General features: G+C 47.7%; 1 protein-coding gene across 5 annotated transcripts; it reads left to right on the forward strand.

Annotated features, from left to right (window-relative positions):
• The first annotated feature begins 10458 nt into the window (after positions 1–10458).
• On the forward strand, positions 10459–21971 carry LOC128333270 (uncharacterized). Of its 5 annotated transcripts, none has more exons than XM_053268550.1 (10): positions 10459–10492; positions 10772–10959; positions 19086–19264; positions 19456–19493; positions 19777–19893; positions 20031–20110; positions 20458–20548; positions 20686–20769; positions 21432–21536; positions 21899–21971. In XM_053268550.1, exons 1-9 carry the CDS (start codon positions 10478–10480, stop codon positions 21483–21485), a joined length of 846 nt encoding a protein of 281 aa, XP_053124525.1. In that variant the 5' UTR covers positions 10459–10477; the 3' UTR covers positions 21486–21536; positions 21899–21971. The 5 variants fall into 5 exon arrangements, with proteins under 5 accessions (XP_053124525.1, XP_053124526.1, XP_053124528.1 ...); XM_053268553.1 differs by lacking the exon at positions 10459–10492 and adding an exon at positions 17246–17496 and having other exon boundaries at positions 10918–11000; XM_053268551.1 differs by lacking the exon at positions 19777–19893.
• The last annotated feature ends 4005 nt before the right edge of the window (positions 21972–25976 follow it).

Below are 25976 nucleotides of genomic sequence, written 5' to 3' on the forward strand. Positions count from 1 at the left end.
AGGCTTACAAGCAATAAAACTCGTATTATTTCGTTCTAAGCTACTGAGGAAGAAGCCTTTCAAAACAAGGTCATCATCACCATCAATCCAAAGAGGGAGGGAGGGAGGGAGGGAGGGAGGGAGGGAGGGAGGGAGAGCGCCTCTCTGCAGGGGTGTTGCTGGATGCTGAAAGTGCTCCCGAGTTTGGGCTCTTTTCACCATCCATTCCAGTCATGCTCAAATACAAGAGCAGTGTTATTTTCTTCAAGTCCCTCATATGGCCATCCTGCCCCTCTGAAGGGGGGAGCTGCAGGGAGCACGGAGAGGCCAGGAACTCTTTCCCCTGTTCTGTGCGGGTGGCTCCACTTTGTGCTTTCTCGCTGGAAGAGGTCCTGGAGGAGGGAGGGGGCTGGCGGAGCTCTGAGCCATCCATGGGGGGGCTGGTGCTCTATGAAGACCTTGTGAAGGTGCACTGGGCCAGTTCATTCACGCCCACCTTGGTCAGCCCAAAGGGGCCAGGACAGTGTTGCTTCCTAAATGTCTCCACCTGGACGCAAATCCAACCCCTCTGGGTCTCACCTGCCCCCACCAAACACTGAACCTATTTGGGGCAGGACGGTGGACACTCACTCTGGACTCCTTGCCGGAGGCCATTTTCTGCACTCCCTCACGGCCAAAATTGGACAGAAATTGGCCGTGAGCAGCAGGAGAAGCCAGAAAGTCTTCCTAACAACTGTCGAGTCCAGAGAGTTTGATGGCAACAGTGGAACCTCCAGCCCCATCAGCATCCGTTGCGACCGGTAAACACACCCAGCCGGGGACTCCCCCCTCCAGCAACCGCCATGTTTGAATGTACACAAGGATGGTGGAACTCCCAGGCCCAGTGGTGGGCATGAGGCACCAGTAGGCTGGGTTGTCAACTCTTTACCTGGTCCTGCTCCTGTGACTTCAGCAGACGGCTGACATGCAGATCTTAAGCTGGTGAAGCAGTTTCCCATTTCTTTGGGCTAGGAATGGCTTTACCTGCTCAATCTGCTCAAGCTTTTGCTCAAAGCAGAGGAGCCAGGCTACATCAAGAGGGGGCAATTCTCATCCTCCACATAAGTGCCACTTGGCAGATCCTGCCATTTCTATCTTCCCTCCATCCCCCCCCCCACTTCAACATTTCATTTCTTTTACCCAAGAAAGACCAGTGTTGTTTTCTTCACTCCCTAATATGGCCATCCTGCCACTCTGAAGGGGGGAACTGCAGAGAGCTCAGAGAGGCCAGGAACCCCTTCACTTCCTCTGTGCAGGTAGCTCCACTCTGCACATTCCTCGCTGGATGAGGTCCTGGAGGAGGGAGGGGGCTGATGGAGCTCTGAGCCATCCATGGAAGGCTGCTGCTCCATGAGGACACCGTGAAGGTGAACTGGGCCACTCCCTTCCTGCCCTACAAGGTCAGCCCAGAGGGGCCAGGACAGTGTCGCTTCCTAAATGTCTCCACCTTGACCCAAATCCAACCCCTGGGGGTCTCCCCCGCCCCCAAAATATTGAAACTATTTGGAGCAGGGCGGTGGACACTCACTCTGGACTCCTTGCCTGAGGCCATGTTCTGCGCTACCTCACGGCCAAACTGGGACGGAAATTTGCTGTTAGAAGCAGGAGAGGCCAGAAAGTCTTCCTGCCAACGGTCGAGTCCAGAGAGACGGAAGGCAGCAGCGGAACCTCCAGCCCCATCAGGATCCGTCACGACCGGTAAACACTCCCGGCTTGGACCCCCCCCCAGCAACCGCCATGTTTGAATGTACACAAGGATGGCGGAACTCCCATGCCCAATACTGGCCACGAGGCACCAGCAAGCAGGGTTGCCAACTCTCTACCTGCTCCTGCTCTTATGCTTTTACAGGAAACCTGGCATATCGAAATTAAACCGATGAAGATTTCCCCATCTCTTCATTTCCATTGCAGCAAAAGCTTCATCTGCTTAATTTTGGACTGTCAAGCTCTTTTTCAAGGCACAGGAGCCAGGCTAGCAAAGAGGTTGGCAGCCCTGCAGGATCCAGACTGAATTCCATCCCTGATCACAATGGAAGGTGACAACAGTGATGTGAATTTGGTTCGTCCCTGGGTCTGCCTTTTAGCCAATCAAACAGACACAGTGGGAATCTCTTTTGAGGCGTTTATTGCTACTGCAGATTAGCAAGGTATCCAGTGGGCTTTGGCTCTGCACTGAATACAAATTGGTTATAGGTGCATCTTACATTTATACAAACAATCTGAATGATGCTGACACCCTAGACATAGTATACGTGGCAATAAAATGGTGGGCTAAGTATCTAGTACGCATGCGAATGATTCATTGTTCATCTGGTGATTACTCCTTCTTGGTTACATCCTGTTTTATTAATTGTCAGCAAAGAACAGTGAGAATCCTGTGAGAACCAAGTTTCCTCAGATACAATTTAGTGGAGAGAGATAACGACGTTGATCATGAGAGACCGTGATGGGCCTGAGCTGGGCTGGGGTTACTTTTAGTCAGACTGAGGTTTTCTAAGTAAAATGGAGTTACTTTGGTTTTCTAAAACACATCAATTCCCCCCTGAAACACTGGATCATCCTGAATCTTCAGGATATATGGGCTTGTAAAGGTACAGCTGTATGTATGGGTCTTACATTATGGCAAGGTTGAAAGGTTCTCATAAACATTTGGATTCAAGCTAGAATGCATTATAAGCAGCAACATGTGATTATCAATAAAAGGAAAATACATACTATAATTAGAATTATCTTCTTTGCACATAAATCAATAGGCTCTCCATATGAGTTAATGAAAGTCCTAACTGTTTGGAAATATTAATAATAGCTCTTTCTAACACATCAACTCCTAATCTTGGAAATATAGTTCTGTGTTTTGTGTAGCTAAAGGATTTGGGACATAAAGTTGCTGAAGGGGCTGTACATATGGCAATAAAACTAGATACATAGCATATAATATCCTAGAGCTACAAACATAATTAGTATAATTCTGATTTGATATAGATAAAAAGTTTTACACATAGCAGCAAGGTTTACATATAAAGATCATACAACTTATAGCAAGCAACATTGTTTTAACCCATCTTTATCCCAAATAAGGTATCAATAACAGTCTTGCATTGTGGAACCAGGTGCTTCTAGTGATTAATGGATTATCAGCTTGTGGAAAGCGATAGCAATGACAAGTCATGTACAATCACATTGCTTAAATACAAGTGTCTATAAAATTAGCAGGTAAAGCTTGCGCTAGCTTAATGTCTTAGAGCACAAACTTGGGGATAGGTGCAGACTTGCAGGTAAATGCTCTGGGAAATGACTGAAGAGCAAGCATGTGAGGTCCATGTTCTGACAGCACAGGAGATAGCATGGTTTTCAACATAATGATAGCACATAGTCACTACAAGAAAGTAATATAAGAAAGTGGTGTAAATCATCAACTCCCACCACTCTTAGTGTCCTCTAGAGTCTGTCATGGCCAAAAAGGAAGCCATATAGAGCTTTAGAATTAAAATTTAAAACAACCTAAGAGTCCTTGGTAAAAAAAATATTTTAGTCCTTCAGTTGAGAACCAAATGCTCTTGTACAACGTTGCAGGATTTTGGCTATCCTGGATGTTCTCTGATCCGTGTTGTTTTGGCTTGTTTGGCTAGTGTCCATAGACAAGCTCGAATGTTCATGTGTTTGGGAGCCTTGACTCCCCCCCTTGTGGGCAATCTGAAATAGTGTCTTTGGCAGAATTTGAAATAGTGTCTTTGGCAAGGTATCTTACCCAGGTAGGATGGTTCCAGGGCTTTACAGCTTGGGGAGATGCTGTTGCATGTATGACTCCAGAGAAAAGTGGCAGTCTTCAGGCATTTGTTGTCTATCCCTCTCCTATAGCACTTAGGAGCAGGAAGATGAACTGTGCATTAGGCCTTCTTCTTCGAACACAGGACAGGGTAGCAGATGGACATTCTGTCACCATTGGGTTGGATTGGAAATGCAGATAGGGACTGCCCCCGGGTAGCTGCTGCTGCTGGTTAGTTTTCCTGGGTCAGTGTTGATGTCCTCTGGAGACTCCCTTGGGATCACGTTCTGGCGCTGGATCCAGGTATTCCTTCAATCTGGGGAGGACCAATCCTTCTTGGAAAGACAATTCAAGGCACTGTTGGTTGCAAACCTGTTTATTTGAGAGAAAGACAGGCAAGTGAGTTGCCAATTCCCTCCCCCCATGTAGGGACAGCGTCCTGAGACTAAGTCTCTGGGTGCCAACCATCAACACAAAAGGAAAAGTCAAGTTTTCAAGGCAAATAATACAAAGGATGAATAAAACCCGAGGCTATTTTCAATTTGGTCTTTTGGCATTTTTTCTTTTGTTCCTATGTTCATGGAGCCGCTCTGGGAAGAGCATCTGAAGGTTCCAAGTTCCCTCCTTGGCTTCCCCAAGATAGGGCTGAGAGAGATTCCTGTCTGCAGCCCTGGAGAAGCCGCTGCCAGCCTGTAAAGACAATACTGAGCTAGGTAGATCAGTGGTCTGACTCAGTATATGGCAGATTCCTAGGTTCCTAGGTTCAAATGATCTGGCTGCTCACAGTTACAGTGGCAATTTTCTGCATAAGGAAACACCGTCCCCATGATGGCCAGCACTTCTGTGATCAGCAGTATGTATGACCCCCTGAATATAAATATTTGTAGTAGTTGTAGTAGCAGCAGCAGCAGTATAGTATATAAATGTGATAAAATAAATAAATAAATATGTATGTAATATTTATATTAAACATATGAAAATTACAAAATATGAAATATGAGAAAGAAAGAAAGAAAGAAAGAAAGAAAGAAAGAAAGAAAGAAAGAAAGAAAGAAAGAAAGAATTAGTTTGTGAGGAGATACAGTCATGAGGAAGCCACTTAATTGTGCAGCAGAGAAATGACTTGATTATCAAGCCAGAGGTTGGTGGTTCAAATCCCCGCAGGTATGTTTTCCCAATATAGGAAGATGCTTAAAGGCATCATCTCATGCTTCAGAGGAGGCAATGGTCAACTCCTCCTGTATTCTACCCAAGACAACCACAGCGCTCTGTGGTCATCGGGAGTCAAAACCGACTTCATGGCACACTTTGCCTTAACAGTGATGAGGACAAGTTTCCAGAGGATAGAAAGCAGGGGTGTGAGAGCTGGCTGGGTTCAAGCCGGCTTGGCTTGACAGGTCCAGGGTCAAACTTGGCTGGTCTTGTGTGTTCAAATGGGCACGAAATGGCCGGGATGGGTCCACTCAAATCCAGTTCAAATTTGAACCAAGTCTGCATAACTCCTTTTGTGTACATCCCTAGTAGAAAGTTTGAAAACAACTGAGCTAAACCAAAATAATCTCAAAAACATGTCATGATGTGCAGCGGCCCTCTCCACCCCCAACACAGGACCTTCAGTGACTGTTGCTGGTGTCTATCTTAGGTTTTTTTTTAGATTGTGAGACCTCTAGGGACAGGGATCCATCTTATTTATTTGTTATTTCTCTGTGTAAAGCTGAACTTGGAAGAAGCAAGATAGAAAAAGTATTGACGCTGCTGGAGAAGACTTTGCTGCTGGAGAAGACTTTTGAAGATACCATGGACAGCCAGGAAAACAAACAAATGGATTATAGAACAAATCAATCCAAAATTTTCACTCAAGGCAGAAATGACCAGGCTTAAACTATCATACTTGGGACCCAGCTCCCTTGAGAAGTCTATAATGCTGGGAAAAGTTGAAGGACAGAGAAAACGAGGAGGACCAGCAGCAAAGTGGATGGACTCAATTACGGCTGCAATGAACGCACCACTGAGAGACGTTAAAGGCCAGTTTGAAGACAGATCATCTTGGAGAGAATCCATCTATGTGGTCACTAAGAGTCGACACCAACTTGACGGTACTTAGTCAATCAATCAAGAAAAAATGACATTGAGGACAGATTATGGAGAGGTAAGGCATAGACAGGAGGTGATTCAGCACTTTAATCAGATTCCCTGCTCCTAGTTCTTACGTGACTGTGTGAGAGTGAGAGCTGCATGTAGAGAGACTGCTCTGCCACTGCCATGTCTAGTTTGGCTCCCAGTCAGACCATTGGTCCAGCTAGCCCAGAACTCCCTGCTCTGACAGGCAGCAGCTCTCCAAGATCCCAGGGGATGGGGCCGTAGCTCAGTGCTAGAGTATATGCAGAAGGTCCCAAGTTCTGTCCCTGGCAGCATCTCCAGAGAGAGCTGAGAAAGACTCCTGCCTGCAACCTTGAAATGTTTTAGCTGGACTTCACTGAGCAGAATGATTAACTGCACTTCACTGAGCAGGTGTGAATGGGTAGAAGGCCAAAGTCTGTCATTCTCCTGGGACAATTAATTACCTGGGATTATCAGCAGGTAGCCATGCCCATGACATTTCTGGCTGATTCCGGCAGTTAAAGGCATGGGGAAAGGGAAGAACAAAGACTCATAAAGTCCCCATTCCTCCTGGTCACCTTGACCCTCTAGATTCTTTTTAACAAATACATGTCTGTGGATTCCAGCCTTTCGCCTTCCACCAAAGTCTAGGAAATGTTTTTTAAAAGAACACATTACATCATGAACACATTACAACCAAATCCAGTCCAGCTACATCCATGCAGTTTCCAGGCCTCCCGACTTTGTGATGTTTACCTCCTGGCAACTTTGAGCCATGTTACTTCCTTAATTCATTCTCTTGTGGCCTGGCCATCTAATTGCATTAACATTTCTCACGGGGGCGGGGGGGCGGGGGATGAACAGCGGAACAGGTGCTAGAGGCGTATGGTTTGGCCGAAACCAGACTCAGCTGGAAATCTTGGCATTTCCCTGGGCCTCTTTTGGCCTTGGGGGACTATTGATGGCTCTGCTGATATGCAAACGTCCGTCTACAGTTCCAGAAGTGAAACACGGCAGGGGGAGAGAGGAAAGTAGATCTGGTGGAGAACATGAAGAGATGTGCGTACTCCCGTCAGTGACGGAGACCCTGTTGCTGGCTGTACCGGTGACTGAGTACTCCCATTGAAATGAACAGAACAAGTCAACTTGTCCCATTCATTTCCATAAGACTGCTTAGAGTCAGCCGCAGAGGGAGGCCAGCGGTGACCCAGCTGCTGCTTCCACCGTGGCCCCCTCCAGCCCAACCCCCTGCGTCTGATGTCAGATGCAGGCATGTAGTTTTGCTCCCCAACAGGCCCACGTGGCCCTGTTTAGGAGCTCAGTTGGCCAGCGCTGCGTTCACCTTCAAAAGTCAGGGGGAGCTGCTCTGGCCGCACTGCAAAGGTAGTGCTGGCCGATTTGGCTCCCAAACGGGGCCACAGGGCCCCATTTGGGAGCAAAATCTCACACACCCCATATCAGACAACTTAATCTGGATTTAAGCCAGTCAGTGACTGGAGTAGCCCATCTCATAGCTGCTACACTTAATTGTGTGTGTGTGTATACACATATATACACAAAAACACAAATTTAAGTGGTACAGAGACTATTGCAGTCACTGGTTCACATCCACACTAAGTTACTCATAAGCAGCCTGATTGAAATTCATGGGACAAGTGCAATTTTCTGAAGCCTGTCGCTTAGGCTGAGGAGGAGGGATACGCTGAGCTTCAGCACATAGCCAGCCAATCAGCAGCGGAGGGGGAGGGTCTTCACGCTGCTCCCTCCCCTTCTGCAGCAGACACAGCACTGAGGACACCTCAGCTTCAAGCCGGCAATCCTGAGAAGTAGAACAAAGAGCACAGCTGCAGTGTGGGGGCAGGAGGGCTCTGAGCCCCCCCTCGATAGGATTTATTGATTGATTGATTTATTTCCATAGACAGGTGTTATTGACTGGTTTGTTTTATCCAGACGTCGAGTCCTTCCCAAGGACCTGCGATGGCTGAATTTTATTGTCAATGTTGTTGCTGTTGTTATAGATATCGGTGCAGAATATAGGCTGTTCCCAGGAAAGCTGCTTTTTGTACTTGGCTGGTGGTGATTTCTGGGGCCCCTATGGTGTTGAGGTGCTCTTCAAAGTCTTTTAGAACTGCAACCAGGGCGCCAATGACTACTGGGATTATTTGGGTCTTTTTCTGCCACAGCCTTTCAATTTCAGTTTGTAGATCTTTGTATTTGGTGATTTTTTCTATTTCTTTTTCTTCTATTCTGCTATCCCCTGGTATGGCTATGTCGATTATTTTGACTTGTTTTTCTTTCTTCTCGACTACAGTGATATCTGGTGTATTGTGTGGCAGATGTTTGTCTGTTTGTAGTCGGAAGTCCCATAATATTTTTGCATCTTCATTTTCTTCAACTTTTTCAATTTGATGGTCCCACCAATGTTTGGCTACAGGTAGCTTGTATTTTTTGCAGATGTTCCAGTGTATCATCCCTGCTACCTTGTCATGCCATTGTTTGTAGTCAGTCTGTGCAATCTTTTTACAACAACAACAACTGTTATTATTATTATTATTATTATTATTATTATTATTATTATTATTATTATTTGCATTTATATCCCGCTCTTCCTCCAAGGAGCCCAAAGCAGTGTACTACATACACAAGTTTCTCTTCACAACATCCCTGTGAAGTAGGTTAGGCTGAGAGAGAAGCGACTGGCCCAGAGTCACCCAGCTAGTATCATGGCTGAATGGGGATTTGAACTCGAGTCTCCCTGGTCCTAGTCCAGCACTCTAACCACTACACCACGCTGGCTCTTCTGATAGCCTTTGAAGTACCCCTAGGGGTACTTGTACCCCCTGTTGGGAACCCCAATCTATCTCAATATTGTCTGTTCTGTCTGGCAGTGGCACTCCAGAGTTTCAGGCAAGAGTTTCCCCCAGCTCTCCCTGTAGATGCCAGGGATTGAACCTGGGACCTTCAGCATCTTTAAGCAGATACTCTACCACTGAAATACAGCCCCATCCCTAACACAGTCCAAGGGACAATAAAATGCTCCTTTGGGGAACAATGTTTGAAAACTGCATGCAGAAGGTTCCACATTCCCTCCCTGGCAGCATCTCCAAGACAGGACAAGATTATTATCATTTTTTTTTTAGGACAAGATTTTAGGGCTGAGAGAAACCCTTGCCTGAAACCTTGGAAAAGCTGCTGCCAGTCTGTGTAGACAATACTGAGCTAGATGGACCAAGGGCCTGACTCAATATAGAGCAGCTTCCGATGAAATGTTTAAAACTGAACACCTGGACATTTTTGATGAAACTGTGAGTCTGGATTTGCTTAAAATGGCAAGAGGGTGGTGGACAGTAGGAAGGCAGGAAGGCAGTCTAAATAAATATCATAGGATTTGTCTTACACATAGTCTTACACAATGCTTGCTTGTGGTAAAACTTGTTTTTGTTTTTAAAAAAGCATGTGGTTTCTGCATAGAATAATCATGTCTGAGCTTTTCTCCCCCACGTAGAACGAGAACATTGATGCGCTCCAGAGGATGATCAGGGCTTTGCTGGAGGAGGCCCCCTCTGTCTGGAACTTAATCAGCATCTTGAATGTAAGAGCAATGAAAGCCCCATTCAGACAGTTGGTAATACATGTGTGCAGGTGTCTGAACATTGGTACGTGATTCTATGTGCATGACTGGAGTTGCTTCGTTTTAAAAGTGAACCTGGGCACGGGCCCCTCACAGGCCTGGTCCAGCTAGGAAGTGTCATGCAGTGCCTGAAAACAGGACTGCCTAATGGTTACATGGCTTCCATTCACCCCTGAGCTCGTTCATGGTTCTTCTCTGCAACTTTGCCAGCTCTAACATAATCTGGCTGAGCTGGGCTGACCAGAACTGCACCCCATATGTCAAAGGTCTCTGCCCCAAAGCGTTGGGGCAGCTGTCTCGACCCAATTCCTCAGCCAGAAGGAGGACGGTGCACCACCTGGAAGCCTATTGGGCTACCTGTATTGCTGCCCTCCTTCTGTTCTGCACTCCTTCACTGCCCCATTGGCCCCCTCTCCTGCCAATGTCTGCTTAAGGGTCGCTTTCTCACTTTCTCCCTGCTCTCTTCTAGGCTGCGAAGAGTCTGCCGTTGCTGCAGGCGGCTGTTTAAGACCTCCCCCACCAGTGACTCCGCCAAGGGCAAGCCCCCCAGAGGGAGGTTCTTTAAACGGAAACACCGCGTTGAGCCTACTCCAGCACCACCTCCAACTCCCACAGGGGGCTCCCCGGCAGTATCCAGAGTCACCATCGATGAGGAGGTGCCCCAGGTTGGGACTGGGGCTGACTTTTTGGGGAAGGTGAGAGAGCTAGTGCTTGGGAACCTGGCAGACTTGTGGGTCCGAATGAAAAGGCCTTTGGTGAGCAGTCGCTTCCCTTTGGGAGATGCTAATCTCTCATTATTCATATAGGCTGGCTGACTTGGGCTGTAACCTAGAACTGGTAGCCTGCCTTAATTCCAAGAAAGGGAATCCCCGTTTTTAAATTCCAAATGGGAATCAAACTCCTTAAACCCACCCACCCCCGACTCTTCTTCCCTTCCAGATCTGACAACTGGAGTGGAGAAAATGGAAAGAGCTGAGGTAGGGATCCATTCAGAAAAGGGCCTTCCTCCCTAGAGCCCAGGACATTTCTCTGAGAGGCATTTGCCCCATACGGGATCTGGAAGCACCCACTCTCTGCTCTGATCCCTTTCCCACTTCTGCATTCTCCCTGAGAGGCAGAAGCCGAATATTCCATGGAGGGGGTGGGGTCCCCAGAAAGGACCTGAGAGCAGCCCACCAAGTAAGGGTGCCCGCTAAATTTCCAGGAAGGCACGGAGAGTCCTTCATCTCTAAAAGCTCAATGCTTCTAATATTCAGGTCATCCTCTGCTGGGCTGAATTCTTGACGTCCGTTATTGACGGTATTAAGGATGCCAAGTCCTGTGAAAGTGAGATGCTGTCGTGTGAAAAAGACAAGGCTGTGGACGCCGTACTGGAGAGTGAGATGTGGCAGAGAATGGAAGAGGATGACCAAGCGCAGGCTCAGTCAAAACCTGACTGCCAAAAGTGTGTGTTTGAGGCTGGTGCTATTCCAATGAAGTCCATGGGTACTGACCAACTCTCTTCTGCTCTTTGATCTCTGCCAGGAAATTATGGAGGACTGTCTTTGGCAGGACTCCCAAGTGGGCACGTCTCAAACTCTCAACCCCTCTCACAGGGGTAAAAATGGTTCTTGCAGGCAAAGACCTTGCAGCAAAACTGTGAGGTCTGGAAGCCATGCTTGCCTTCTGCTTGGGGAACCCCAAGGCAAAAAGTGACCCATTAGACCCTCCTCCATTTGTTCAATATGTAGAAGTCCCTCCTTACCTAAATCAATTAACATCAGAATATTACGTCTCTTCTCTTCTGCTCTCCTCTTCTCTCTTCTCTTCTCCTCTCTTCTCTTCTCTTCAGATGGCCTTGTCTTCGAGGACTTCCATGAAAAGGAGGAGTTTGTCTGATCGCCCATTTGCTTCCTTTTCTTTTTAATGCTCCTAAAGCTAGGAGAATAGCTGCCTGGAAGTATTATATGTTTTTAAGAATACATATCATACCATATCATATCATATTACATGATTGATCTCAACAATGACTTTGAAATGGTTCTGTATTGTATTTTGTATTTCCTTCACCCCTCCCCCCTTTTCGATCTGTTATGATTTAATTTTTTGTTTGTTTTATCTTAATAAGTACAGTTTATTGTTCTTATTCTTATTTGCATTCTTATTCTTACTATTAGTGAAACTGCTATATATCTTGAATTTCTGCCCAGACATTTACGAAGCGACATAACAGCTGGGGGAAGCACCGTGCCTTGCAGAGGTGCACCAGGCAGAAATTCATCTGGGGCATCTCTAGGAAGTGGATTGGGGAAGCTGCAATTCTGGAATGTCTGCCTAGACACATCCCTCCCCAGCCCAATGTCCAGCTGAGAGATCAAGGCAAAGTGTGGCTGCATGGAGCCTCTTTTGGAAAGCCACCATACCCTCCCAGACTGTACAAAGTCTTGACAGCTTCTATGGTGCAGAATTTAACATGGCCACCTTCGCTTGGAATTTCCGTGCTTTTTAGAGTAGAACTGGAAATGGAAAGCATCTCAACTCTCATCTGAAAGAAGAGGTTTTTGGATGACTGGAGAACATTGAAGCCCTATTGAGTTGCTATATCTAAACCTTTTCTGATCAGATCAGCTTAAAGTTAAAAGACGAGGCAACCTGAAAAGATGACACTACTTCCAAATGACAGTCAGGAGAGCGCTGAGGACTAATGTAGAGAACGAAGGACCTAGTTTGGGGCCTTCTTATGTGGACCAGCTCAGTCTTTCTCCTATTCCAGCTGGACGACTACAAACATGATTAATCTCCCCAAAGGAATGAACTTTCACAGCTCTTCCTTTTTAATGAAACTCTTACCTTCAGCATCATTGATCTCAACTAGAAATTAAAATGTCTTACTCCCTGAAGCGTATCACACCATCCATAGATGGCAGAAGTAAGATTAAAGTAGCAATCCTAAACATAGCTGCTTGGAAGTAAATCCCTTTGAAATCAATAGGGCTTACGTTGAGTAAGCATACTTCAGTTCAGGGCTGTAAGATCCGAAACATTCCAATTCACAGACTAGCCCAGTGGAGCAGAACTAATCAATGATTCTATTGACAGGCTTTTGATCTTGCTTGATTTTGGGCTGTGTTGCGTGGAATCCGATCGAATCATTTGGAAATCTTGTATATTATTGCATAAGTCTATATACACTGACGTAATGAGGAGGTTTGGAGAGAAGAGTTTGCAGAGGAGCTCTGTACTGACAGCAGTGCTGGATGATAGTCTTGACATAGCATCTTTTATTGTACACACCATTTTCGTTGTGGGATTAATCTGCACATAACTGGGTGAGTCATGATAGCTGCTGTTTCACCAGTGGGCAAGCAGGATCACAGTGTGACTTGCTCAAGACCACCCGTGAGTTTATGGCTGAGCACCGATGTCAGCCGGGGTCCAGATCGAGACTGCTGCCCCACCCCACCCCACCCCCATTACATTTATACCCCACTCTTCCTCCCTGAGGGTAGAGTTCTCCATGTTATCCTTGCAACAGCCTTCTGAGGTAGGCTAGGCGGAGAATAGTGACTGGCCCACGGCCACCCAGTGTGTTTCATGGCTGAAAGAGAATCTGAACCCAGGAGAGGTGGCTAAGTCATGCATTATGAGAGGCTGTCTCCACAGGAGCACCAATGGCAATAGGGATGGATTTGGGGCTTGATCCTGCTCTCAGTTTACAATCCTGCTGGAGGCTCAGCACTTGATTAGACAAGAGGACATCTGGAACTTGGTGATGCGAGCACCAAGCCCTCTTTCTTTCATGCCGAGACATTGAACAGCTGGCACCAGACCTTTATGACCAATTCAGGTTTTCTGTTAGGCGACTGCAGAACAGCATTCCTTCCGTGACTGGCACTAGCTTCTCCCTTGTGCTTCTTTTTAGATTGCGAGCTCTTTCGGGGACAGGGGGCCACTTTCTTCTCCTTTTTGTATGTAAACCACTTTGAGAACAGTTGCGTTGAAACATGAGATATAAATAAGATAAGTAGTTGTTTGCTTCGGTATTCCATTTCTCAACATCCTTCCTTCACAGAGGAGGAAAGTGCCAGTTGGACTTCCAAGGAGACCCTGACCTGGATGAAGCTGGCTCACTTTTGAACAATATCGTGGCTTGAGTTGCCCTCCGAACAACTTGAGTTGCCCCCCGTAACGTCACGGGCTTGCGACGATCTCTAAACTGCACAGGCGTGCAGTTCATTTGCTTCAAGACACCATCCCTCCCCCCTCGCTGCCACCCCTCAGCCACCATTAGAGTCTTTGGTTTGGTTTTTTAATGGAACTTTGGTGGGGTGGGCCCCCCAAAGGAAGTTTTGGGGAGCCTCGCATGGTGGTGGGGCTCGTGGCTGGGCGGTCCGGATGCCCAAATGACCTTGGTGTGTCCCTAGAAGGATCTGCTCTGCTGCTAACCCCAGACATGGATCTCCTGACCAATGACCCATTTAACCACTGCCACCAAGTAGACTTGTGTGTTCTAGACTGAATCTACCGCAATGGCCTTCCAACCTTCCGTTGCAAAAGCAAACTTCTTTCAAGGTAGTAAAGCCTATAGGCGTGGGGTGGAGTCCACAGAAGCTAGAATTTTCCTTTTGCTATTACAAGAAATCTGACTTTGTGATTAGTTCACTTCAAGGTTGTTTCACACGTTCAGTACAAAACAACAACAACAACAGTAACTAACAGAGCAAAAGGAACAGACAAAATGTGATCAAAAACGCATCCAAGATAGATACGTAGATACTCTGTCTTAACATGTGGTTATGAAATGTCTTGGTTTGATGTCCGGTCACAACATAGCTATGCATCTTATTGATCTTATTAGCAAAGAGCCAAAAGGAAGCTACCCACACCAGTTACGGAGTAGAGTGCAGAGTTGAGTTGTTGCCATTATGTGAAGAACACACATGGAGATTGTTGTACAATCTAAATGAAAAAGCTGTATTGGTGAAGTACATTTAGAGAGGAAAAACCCAGTCCTATCTATCAGCTACATAATGAATAGGAAGGGAGGGAGAGATGTTTCCATCTACTCTCTCAGAGGAAAGGAAGAGGACTGACTCTTGACTGGGAATAGCTGAGGAGTCGAGGCAGGGGCCATAGAGGAGAGGCAAGCAGGGACAGGTAAGGAGACCCTCACTAACTACCTCCATGCCCAATACCCCAAGTGGTCATTAGGAGAGCTGGTGCAAAAGGTCGATGCACTGGAACTCCTTCTCCAACTCTAAGAGTAGTAGCTTCTTTACAGTAAGTGCAATTTCTGACCTTATTCCAAAGGAGCATGGAAGTCTGTTGTGCAGAGTTCTCTCTCTCTCTCTCTCTCTCTCTCTCTCTCTCTCTCTCTCTCTCTCTCTCCATCATAGTTTACCCTGTAGCAGAGGCCTGTACAGAGCAAGCCAGGCTGCACATGGGATATTTCAAGCTGTTTGATGTGGCTTGTCATGCACAGAAATCACGCTTGATGTGGAAGAGGGGAGTGGACTTCAATATTCTAATCAAAGAGCTGCATCTGAGCTGGCACAATACAAGTGCCTGTTGCTATTCTCTTAGAATGAGCCAGCCCTATTGGTATCCCAGGTATATTTTGGTGTACTTAAGCTTTGCCCATATATGGCAAAGCTTTTCTGCAAGCAAATCAGAGTGTGAAAAGTCAGACCAGATATTGGTGGTCACCAGGGAGCTGTTGCTGAAAACGGCCTCCAAGGATCTGATCTCCAGCTTGTTGCTAACACTTAGAAGCATTGTGTACATGTGACAATTGAACTGGGATTCTCCATGTCTCCTTCGAATGGGCTTGTGGAGATTGACAATGTGGTTGCTGCATTGTAATTTCACCGAGTACACATGCGCAAACCCAGTGAAGGTCATTCACTTCAAGGAGGCTGTTGTTGGGCTTTGTGATTATTTAGTAAAGCACCAAGGAAGCTACCAGGCATTGGAGAAGATCCTTTATCTTCTGCTTCTGGTGGAGAAGGAATGCCCCTTCTGGTTGTGGTACAGATTCCTCGGGTTCACGGTCTGGCTCTTGCATCGTGAGACATCTTGCCTCTTTCACCTGGATCTCTGGCAAAAGTTCTGGCACATCATCCCTAGTTGGCCCTTGTCTCTCATCAAAAGACACCACATTGCAGATCCTGACCTCTCCATTTGTAGGATCAAGGGTTCTCTATCCCTTTTGGCCATGCGGATATCTAACCAAGACTCCCAGTTCACAGTTGCGATTGAGTTGGGTTCTCCTGGCCTTTGGGACGTATGCATAAGCTCTATATCCAAACATTTTGACATGCTTTAGAGAGGGTTTGTGCCCAAGCCATCATTCAGATGGTGTCTTGTCTATTGCTTTGGCTGGCAATCTGAGTGGCAAGGACTTAGGAACACATGGGAAGCTGCCATCTCCTGAGTCAGACCATAGGTCCATCTAGCTCAGTATTGTCTGCACAGACTGGCAGCAGCTTCTCCAAGGTTGGGAGAAGGTTGGGGTCCACCCTGGTTGCATATGAATGGGAGGCTAGCACTGTAAGAGATTCCCCTTAGGGGATGGAACCGCTCTGGGAAGAGCAGAAGGTTCCAAGTCCCCTCCCTGGCTTCTCCAAGATAGGACTGAGAGAGATTCCTGCCTGCAACCTTGGAGAAGTCGCTGCCAGTCTGTGTAGACAATACTGAGCTAGATGGACCAATGGTCTGACTCAGGAGATGGCAGCTTCCTATGTTTCTATGACATCAGAATGTATTAGCTCCAAAGGACACTGTGACTCTGTCTGTGCAGAAAAGCTGGCTCTCACCCCTTGATTCAGTAAGCAACACTGACCCCTTGTGGCAGCTTCTCTGCATGACTCCACTTGAAAGTCCTTCCTAATGCCATTTCCCCCAAGCTCATTTATCACATGGATTTGCCTATGTGCTAGTCTTTTCGGCCATATGGTCGAACAGTTCTTGTCTTTGCATGAGGCTGCAAGCCTGGCCTGTTCAGTTACACAGTCCAGTTGAAAAAGCACATCTTTATGCATATAGGCTATATATATTATGCATCAGGAAATCATCCTTCTTAGCTGATGTAGCAAACGTTGTCCTGCAAAGTCACTTTGCAACTTTGATTGACTCCATCTCCCACAGAGGTCAAGTTACTCTCCATATCAGGGACTAAGAGGGCATCTTGGATCAAAATCTTTTCCATTTCCCCATCCAATTGCTTACTAGACAGTTCAGCAGTTCCTCTCCTGGATGAATAACTATTTTCCCATCAGCAAACCAAACAGCAACTTTGTCATTTTTGTCTAAATCTATCAACAGTTGAGGGGAATTCAGGATGTTTGGGGTAGCGCCTGACTCAATAACAAAACGATTCCTCTCATTCCTGGTTGCTACAATGAAAGACTTCTCTCTCTCTCTCTCTCTCTCTTTCTGTTTCCCATTCTTTCAATCCAACCTGCTGTTTGCTTCTCTGTCTGTGAGAAACGGGTATCCTCCTTTCTATTGTGTAGACAGACTGTCAGTCATCTCTGGAGCTATGCTGACCAGAAACAGACTTCCCCAAGTCTTCAAACGTCATCAGGCAATGGCTGTGCTGTTAACCATAATATCAGTTGTCAGCTCTACAGCCCTATGAAAGCAATGTAGCTGCAGCTTATAGCAGCGAGCAATGTTGGTATCCAAGCAGTTGTGGAAAGCTAAACAACACTTGAGATTGACCCTCATGGTTGCCCACTCGCCCTTTTTAGGACAGGGAACTCCCTCTACTTGTCAACCTGATGAGCTGGTGAGGACTCAGCCGTTAAGAGTTCAGAGAACTTTTGCTCTCCACCTGAAAGAGACATCCCACTTCTCAGAGAAGTTGAAGGTCACCCCTTCAAACCTGCACATACACTTCACTCAAGCCATTTCCAGACTTCTCTTCCTTTGGTGTGCACCCAAACGGACCAACTCCAGCATCCATGAACTCATTCTTCTACCTGAATATTGGACCCTCCAGGTATGACTGATGCATTGCCTCCAAGCAGGTTTTGAAGTATGACTCCAGAGGCAGCATGGAGAAGACAAGCGGCTGCTTCTCTGTGGTTGACTGTTGCACTATTACGTCAGTAGCCTCCTCCCTCCTTCACTTCCACTGGGTCTCCTCCTCTCCAAGCATGGGAAGGAGAGCCCTGCTGTTCCCCAAACAAGAGGGTCCAGAGGGAAGCCAGGCAGCTGTTCAGAGCTTCCTTCCACTTGGGGCATCAGCTCTTGGCTTTGAGACTCAGAGGGAGGGAGGGAGAATCCTGCTGCTGCCTCTTCCGCCACCCTCCGCTGAATAATGCCAAAGTCAGCGATGAAGAGGCAGAGTGGAGAAGGCTAAGCAGCCACCGACCTGCTCCACGCTGCCTCCTGGCAGGCAAGTGACAGCATCGCCACACTCTGGAAAGAGCAGAGAGCAGTGGCCAGAGGGCAGAGCCAGCAAAGTGATGTGTGTCCCCTCAGGTGAGAATCAGTGTCAGGATTGCGCTGAAGGAATGAGTCCCCGTGTCGTGCTGAAACAAGAGCACATCTCAGCAACCAAGGTGGCTCTCGGGATGAATGGCAGTGGGCGGAGGTGGAGGGGTCTGCTCTGAGGGGCCTGTGGTGGTTTTGCTTTCAACATGGTGGGGAAGAGAGTCCTCTGATTTCTCAGATCAACAGACATATGAACAGGAAGGGTGAGGTTTGGAAGAACTTCTACTACTAGTACTACTACTACTACTACTACTATTACTACTACTATTGATATACCGCTTTTCGACACAAGTTTCCAAAGCAGTTTAAGTGGAGTAAGAATCAAGGAATAAAGATGGCTCCCTGCCCCCAAAGGCTCACAATCTACCGAGAAACCTAAGATTGACACCAGCAACCGCCACTGGAGGGTTACTGGGCAGGGGGTGGGTAGGGCCAACTGCTCCCCCGTGCGGCCTCTGTTCAATAAAGAGAATCAGCCCTTTGAAAAGGTGCCTCTTTGCCCGCTTGGCAGGGGATGCCTCCAAGTCCTGAAGCAACCACTAGAGGCAAGACGACCAATGGCCACTGCTGAGGCTCATGACACATCCTCTTTTATGACACCTCCGGGGCTCAGCTGCTCTTTGTGGGTGAGTTAGGCGAGGAGGGAGGAGGCGAGGTGGAGAGGAGTTGGAGAGATAGTGAGGAAAGAGTGTATTAGAGAGTCCGTTTCCGTTTCTGTTTCTGTTGATCCATCTATTTATTCATCTATTTGTTTATTTATCCATTTATTGATTGATCTATTTATCCATTTATTTATCCATTCAGTGTTACAGTTATTGTTAGTGTTTGTTATTTTGTTGCTTGTTGTTTGTTGTTTGTTTGGGGTGGTTTGGGGAGGGATCTAGGGGGGAGGGAGGGACAGTCAGCTTTTAGTAAGAGGAGGGATAGTTATTCAGGGGGGAAGAGTTAGACAGGGAGGGAAATGGGCGAGAAGATGAGGAAAGGCTTCTTTGCACGGTTAGTAGGAATGCATAACAGCTTTGCCTTGCTCCCTCTGTTCCCGGACAGGTCTGACTAGAGACCCATTCTCACCTTCTCCCTGCTCTCTTCTAGGTTGCGAAGAGTCTGCAGATGCTGCAGAAAGTTCTTTAAGACCTCCCCAAGCAGTGACTCCGAAAAGGGCAAGCCCCCCAGAGGGAGGTTCTGGCCACGAAGCAAGCGGGTTGAGCCGACTCCAGCGCCACCTCCAACTCCCTCAGGGGGCACCCCGACAGTCTCGGGAGTCACCATCGGTGAGGAGGTGCCCCAGGCTCCTGGCGAATGGTTGGGACTGGGGCTGACTCTTTGGGGAGTGTGGGACAGCTGGTGCTTGGGAGCCCGGGAGCCAGCCTGAATGCCAACAAAGGGAATTCACCTTGCTTAATTCCTCATGGGAATTCAAGTCCTGAATCCCCCCTCCCTTCCCATTCTTCTTCCCTTCCAGGTTTGACAACTATCCAGGAGGAAGTGGACAGAGCTGAGGTAGGGAACCATTGAGGAGAGCGCCTTCCTCCACAGAGCTCAGGACATTCCTGTGAGAGGCATTTCTTCCATCCGGGATCTGGGAGCACCCACTCTCTGCTCGGATCCTTTTCCCAGTTCTGCACTCTCCCTGAGAAGCAACAGCTGCAGAATATTCGATGGAGCAGGTGGTGTCCCCAGAAAGGACTTGAGAGCAGCCCACCAAGTAAGGGTGCCCGCTCCATTTCCAGGAAGGCACAGAGAGTCCTTCCATCACTAACATTTCAGTGCTTCTAATTTTCAGGTCATCTTCAGCTGGACCCAGTTCCTGTCCGCAGTAATAGAAGACGTCAAAGACATCAGGTCGCAGGGTGGTCAGCTTCTGACCTATGATAAGGATGAGGCTGTGCAAGCCGTACTGGTGAGTGAGATGTGGCATAGAATGGAAGGGAATGCCCAAGCGAGGGCTCAGTCCAAAGTGTGTGTTTGGGGATGGAGCTATAGCAAGGAAGTCCGTGGGTAGTGACCACCTCTCTTCTGCTTTTTGATCTCTGCCAGGAAATTATGGAGGATGTCAAAAAGCATCCGGACCCTGGGTTCCTGCTGCGGTTAAGCCTGGATGCCGTCACGGAACTCACGTATGCTTATAGCCCACGGGGATTAAATAGGAGGGGGTTGTGTCAGGAAAGGGCAGTGGCAAACCAGGCCAGATCTGTAACTGGATCTCCCCTTTCCCAAAAGATGGCCATTAATGTGAAGGTTTTTCTTTTAGAAAGAAATCTTCTTAAGTACTACGGCCTTTTGCGAACCAGGGCCTCCCCAGACGGGGACTGGTCATTTTTGGAAAAAAGAAGGGAAACCATCACAGACCTGTCGTCGTTTTTGACGCTTGCTGGGTTGCCATGTTCCTCTTCTCTAGAGGAGCTTCCATTGGCTGGATCACCAGCCCTCCTCACACTACGAAATCTCATCTGTCTCCCTCCAGCAAAATGAAGCCGCCTATGCCCTTCAATCTCAAGGCAGCAGTCCTCAATGTGGCGGTGTCCGGGCTGAACCAAGTGGACCCAGGGACCCAGGTAAATTCTTCTTGGGCTTTTTTCTCTTGCGAAGAAAACGTGATAGCACTGTCAGTACCAGTGATTTTTCAATGTTGTATTCTCCAGACCGGTTGTGTCTCCTACTCATGACTGATCTTCTCTTTCCCCCCTCGAAGGAGAACATGGCATCCTTTAAGAAGATGCTCAGGGGGCTGCTGGAGGAGGCCCCCTCTGTCTACAGCACCATTGGCATCTTGAAGGTAAGCGCAATGAAAGCCCTATTGGGACGTTAGGTAGTAGATGCGTGCAGGTGTCTGAACGCTGGTACGTGCGTGACTGTAGTTGCATTTCTTTTCAAAGTGAACCTGGGCACGGGCCCCTCACAGGCCTGGTACAGAGAGGGAGTGTCAAGCAGTGCCTCTATTCAACAGCATGTATGAATTGCAGTCCCTGTGTCCAGATCTGCCCCTGTGCACTCTCCACTCGTGGTCCGAGTGTGCAACATAAGGTGTGAATGGGGCTTCTTTCTTTATCCTCTCCCACATCCGAACGTGGTCTGACAGAAAGAGGCAGCAGACCCCATCCACTTGGTGTATTCAAGATACATCTAGGTCACTTCCTTATTAGAAGACAACTGGCTGAGAAGACAGAGAAAACCATCACTCTCATAAGCAACTTTCAGAAATATTGATCAACTTTAGAATTGACTTCTAGAATTCTGAATGACAATTCAGAAATATGTCAACTTTATTGCGGGGGGGGGATGTTTATATGGAATTTGATCCTCCTTAGACTCCTTTGGGACACAACCAAGGGATGTTCCTGTAGTGGAACAAATTCCTTCCGGGCTTAGCTCTCAGTAGCATGGCAAGGGATGATTTAGGCCAGTGCGATGACTCTGAGCTGCTGTTGCAACCCACAGGAGCTCCACAGGTATATTGAATCAGAGGAGCCCCGGCTGCAGGCTCTGGGCTGAGAAGCCTACGTCTACGTCCTGCAGCATGTGGCCAGACTGCCCAATGTGGAAGTAAGTACCCTGCTGTGGACATGGCTTGGCTCTGCTTCAGCATCCTCTGGGACCCCTTGTCAGCTTCCAGGTTCAGAAGAAGACCTCCCATTGGTCCCTGGTCACACGGGGGCAGCCTGGCAGCACACTTGCTGGAGAGGGGCTGTTTCCACTGCGGCTCACCGAGGAAGAGGAGGAACAGGACAGAGCTGTCACCCGCCCCCACCCCATGTCTCTTCTGACTGCCCAGTGCTCAGAAGAGCCACACTCCATCTTTGGGAATCCTCAACTTTGTTCCCAACGGGATCATCTTCAATTCTTCACTGCTTTGGATATGGTGTCACACTGACATGAAAAAAACATGTCCGTCTTTATTTCTACAGCTGACCACACACAAGGCTCTCTTGCGCATTGAAGATGACTTGACTCATCATTTGATTGAAAGCACCATCAAAGGTAATGCCAATTTCCAGGGAAGTGGGGAGGGCAGAACTGTCTCCTTGGAATCCCAGAATGGGCCTGGGCGACAAAGGTCATCATTCGTCCAAGGAGCCCCAGTTTTGCTCTGACCTCTCTGTGGCAGGCCTCCCGAGTGGGCATGTTTCAAACTCCCAACCCCTCTCACATGGGCAAACACGGTTCTTCTTGGGAAAGTCCTTGCAGCTAAAGTGCGAGGTCTGGAAGCCATGCTTGTCTTCCGCTTTGGCAATCCCAGTGCAAAAAGTGACCCATTAGAACTGTGGTCTCTACTCTATGACCCCTGATCTGACTCTTCCGCACTTCCTGTGCTGATGAGTCTCAATCCTTCCTTTCCCAATCAATCAGGGCGGCTGGAAGGAAGGGCACGGCCCGCTCCCCACCCGTTAAATGTGTTGAAAGTTGCTCTTTATGGAAGGAGCGGAGGCAGCAGTGCCCGGGCTGATGCCTTGCCTGCACAAGCTCCAAGCAATGTGCTTGCATGATGGCCACTTTGAAGAACTACTCCGAGAGAGAGAAAATAAGATTCCAGGATCAGAGTTCCAGTATCGATTGATTGATTTTATTGAACGTATTTATGTACCACCCGAAACGTATGTCTCTGGGAGGTTTACAATAAACAGTACACATGAAAGAAAAATAAAACATGAAAATCGTTTATTGTCCTTGCTTGGTGTCAAAATGTGAAAGACACCAATTTTTGTATGATACTGAAAACAAAATCCCGCAATTAATACATCCTTTATTGGCTCTGTTGGGCAAAATGAAGAAAGCATCTCAAAAGGGAAAACCTCTTCTGGCCATGACTTCCTGATGGGGGAAAGAAGGGCTGGATAAGGGCCGCTTCTTGGCCATGCTGGTGATGGACTTCCTGGCCCCTGCTCAGCGGTCGCTGCAGCGGTGCTGGCGAGAGGGAAGACAGGGAATGTGGTGGCACTCACGGCAGGAATCAGCTGGACCTGCTCGGCTGCTGGACAGTGGAGCGCCACAGGATAGATCCAGCCCACGGACCCTGAGTTGGACATCCCTGTTCGAGGTTGTTGTGTCTTATAGACAGGTCAGTAGAGTTGAATGACGTCTTCCCTTTCATCTGTGGGCCAGATCCCATTGGGCTGTACATTGGGTAGTGAGGTCTTGCAGTCTCATGCCTTCACAGATATCTTCCATGGTTGGCTTCGATGTACTGGAGGGCTTCACACGGTACACGTACCCTGAGTTGTATGAACTCGGTCCAACAGAGTGTGGATTTGGAAAACAGGGACCTATGTAACATAAAGGGGAGGAGGGTTAACACAATGCAGTTTTTAAAAAAGCCTTGCCATGAACTGGAGCACAACTTCTTATGATGCTGTTATTTGGAAGAACTGCATGCAGACAGCACTGTGTGTGCTGTCAGCCTCAATTCTGTGTGTGCACCGACAGCCTAAATTCTGCCACAGGCAAGGTTGAGTTCTGCGATGGGATAACTGGTGCAAATTAAACCACTTCCCATTATTTCTCTCACTTTGAACAAAACTATTGTGCTTCTGTTGACTATAGGGATGGAAAGGGAAGGGTACACAGCCATGAAGTTGTGGCCTCTGGACACTGGAAATCAACAACAACAACAAATATTTCTATACCACTTTCAACAAATGTTTCCAAAGAGGTTTACATAGAGAAATCATATATAAATGAGATGGATCCCTGTCCCCAAAGGGCTGACAATCTAAAAAGAAACCTAAGAGTCACTGGAGGTGCTGTGCTGGGGGTGGATAGGGCCAGTTACTCTCCCCCTGCTAAATGAAGAGAATCACCATGTTAAAAAGGTGCCTCTTTGCCCCGTTAGCAGGGTCCTTCAGCATTCAAGGTCCAGGGGTCCTTCAACAGTATCAACATCCTCTTAAGAACCATTTGCGTACCTTTCTAAAATCACAGTGCCTAGACATTGGCTTTTTGTTTCAAAGAGGGACAGAAAGCTGAGACTCAAGAAGCTGAATTCTGTAAGCGGATTCTGAAGACATTTTGGCACTTAAAAAATGCTGAAAATGGTCCCAATAACTACACAGCTCTGAACAAGATTCTTCTGCCATCCATCCTCTTGCAGTCAAAGCTCCACATGATTGACCCTTCCAAGAGAATTAACACCTCTTTGGGAATATCCTTTTTTGTATGTATGAGGGCAAGTTGGGTTCCAGCATTTTTCAAAAATGGTAGGGCATGCTATTCAGTTTAGCCCTCCCTTTCTTGGCTCTAGGTGCTGAAAGAGCTTCAGGTACTCCGAGGGAGACAGAGGCCTGGGATCTCCAATTGGATCTGAAGGTGTGGAACCCCATGCGATGTCCAGAGCTGTTTCAGCATCTTCCTCTGAGGTGGATTCTTCAGTTCAGGAATTTGGTGGTAGAGGGTCAAGGTCCGGCTGCTTAGGTGGTTGAGTTCTTTGGTCTCTTGACTGAGACCAAGACCGGCAGTGCTGAGGAGAATGTGATCGGGACCGAGCGTCTGGATGGTCCAATCTCCCCGGATATTGGTTTCGATGTGGAGCCCAAAGCAAGGGTGAAGATAGCGTCCTCTATCACCAATGCCAGATCTGTCGTCGAAGAAGTTAGTGGAACGATCAGGCATGATCAGATGGAGAGTAGTCTCAGTGTCGAGGTTCTCAGTAGCAATATGCCAAATCCTATGGGATAGTGTTTTGGAGAGTACAGATGGTGAGGGGATTCCCTGTGGCCCGGAGAGCGTTGGTATCACGTAGGGTCTCTTCTAGATCATTGGTATCGTGCAGGAGACTCTTTTCAGTCCGGAGGTGGCTGGTCTTGAGAAGACCAGCTAGTGTTGATGGTATCATGCTCCATATGTGCTTTGTCGATGTCACCTTCAGGATCGGAGGGTGATCTTGGTGTGACTTCTCTGGGGTCTCCCTTGTTGGGAGTGGAGCGGTCTCTCGAGTCTATGTTGGGATGGTAATGATCCCTGTCTTGGCCTGGAAGTCACTGTGCAGACTTAAGGTTTGTAGATACCCAAGTCAGCTTTTTTGGAATCAGAGCTGATGACCGAGACTTTTTTGTGGACTTTAGGCAGTAGAGATATCAGGGTGGGAGTGACGAGCTTCACGGGCCACACTCTATTGGCAGCACAGTGTAGTGTGTGCATTGGCTGAGGAATCTTTTCATTCGTAGTTGGTGAAAAATGCTGAGAATAGAAAGAAATAGAGAAAGACTTGATTTAGTTAGGATGCACATTCCAAAGTCCTGGGGAACCCTAGAAAAGGCTGGGTTTGGGTCAGCACCAGCTGAACCAGTGGCAACTGCAACCAAACCTCCCCAGATGATCTGAATAGGCAGCAGCAGGGTTCATGAAGAAGGTAGCATTTCCTTTAATATCTTGGGCCCAAGCCCCAGAGACCAGCCTGGCTGCTGTATTCTACATACATTCGGCATACTACAGACAAAAACTGCCCAAAGTACAGTGCATGGCACTAGTGCAGAATGTCACTAGCATATGCGCCACTGTTTCCAGCTGGTCTATCTCCAGGAATGGACGTAGCTGGCGTATCAGCCTAAGCTGATAGAAAGCCCTCCTGGCCACTGCCTCAAGCTGAGAGACCAGGAAGAGGCTTGGGTCCAGAAGTACTCCCAGACTACATACGGGCTCTTTCTGGGAGAGTGCAACTCCATCCAAAACAGGCAGATCTAAGCCACTTCCTATGTCCCAACTTCCCAACATGCGTACCTTTGTCTTCCTTGGATTGAGCCTCAGTTTGTTCTCCCTCATCCGGCTCATCACGGACTCCAGGTAAGTCTTTCGGGAAGTTAGGCCATTACCTAATGAAGTTGAGATGGAGAAAGAGGTTTGGGTGTCAGTATATGGATAACACCCTGCTCCAAATCCCAGACGATTTCCCCGCACCGTTCCATGTAGATATTAAAAAGCATTGGAGATAGAATGGAGCCCTGTGCAACCCCATACAATAGCTCTCCTTTGGAAGAGCAACAATCTCCAAGC

Source organism: Hemicordylus capensis, chromosome 7 (genome assembly GCF_027244095.1).
Source record: "Hemicordylus capensis ecotype Gifberg chromosome 7, rHemCap1.1.pri, whole genome shotgun sequence".
Taxonomy (NCBI): domain Eukaryota; kingdom Metazoa; phylum Chordata; class Lepidosauria; order Squamata; family Cordylidae; genus Hemicordylus; species Hemicordylus capensis.

Coding starts and splice junctions, on each gene's coding strand:
- LOC128333270 (XM_053268550.1), top strand. Junction 19,894..20,030: donor AGGCTGTGCAAGCCGTACTG/GTGAGTGAGATG, acceptor GATCTCTGCCAG/GAAATTATGGAGGATGTCAA. Junction 20,770..21,431: donor GCACCATTGGCATCTTGAAG/GTAAGCGCAATG, acceptor TGCAACCCACAG/GAGCTCCACAGGTATATTGA.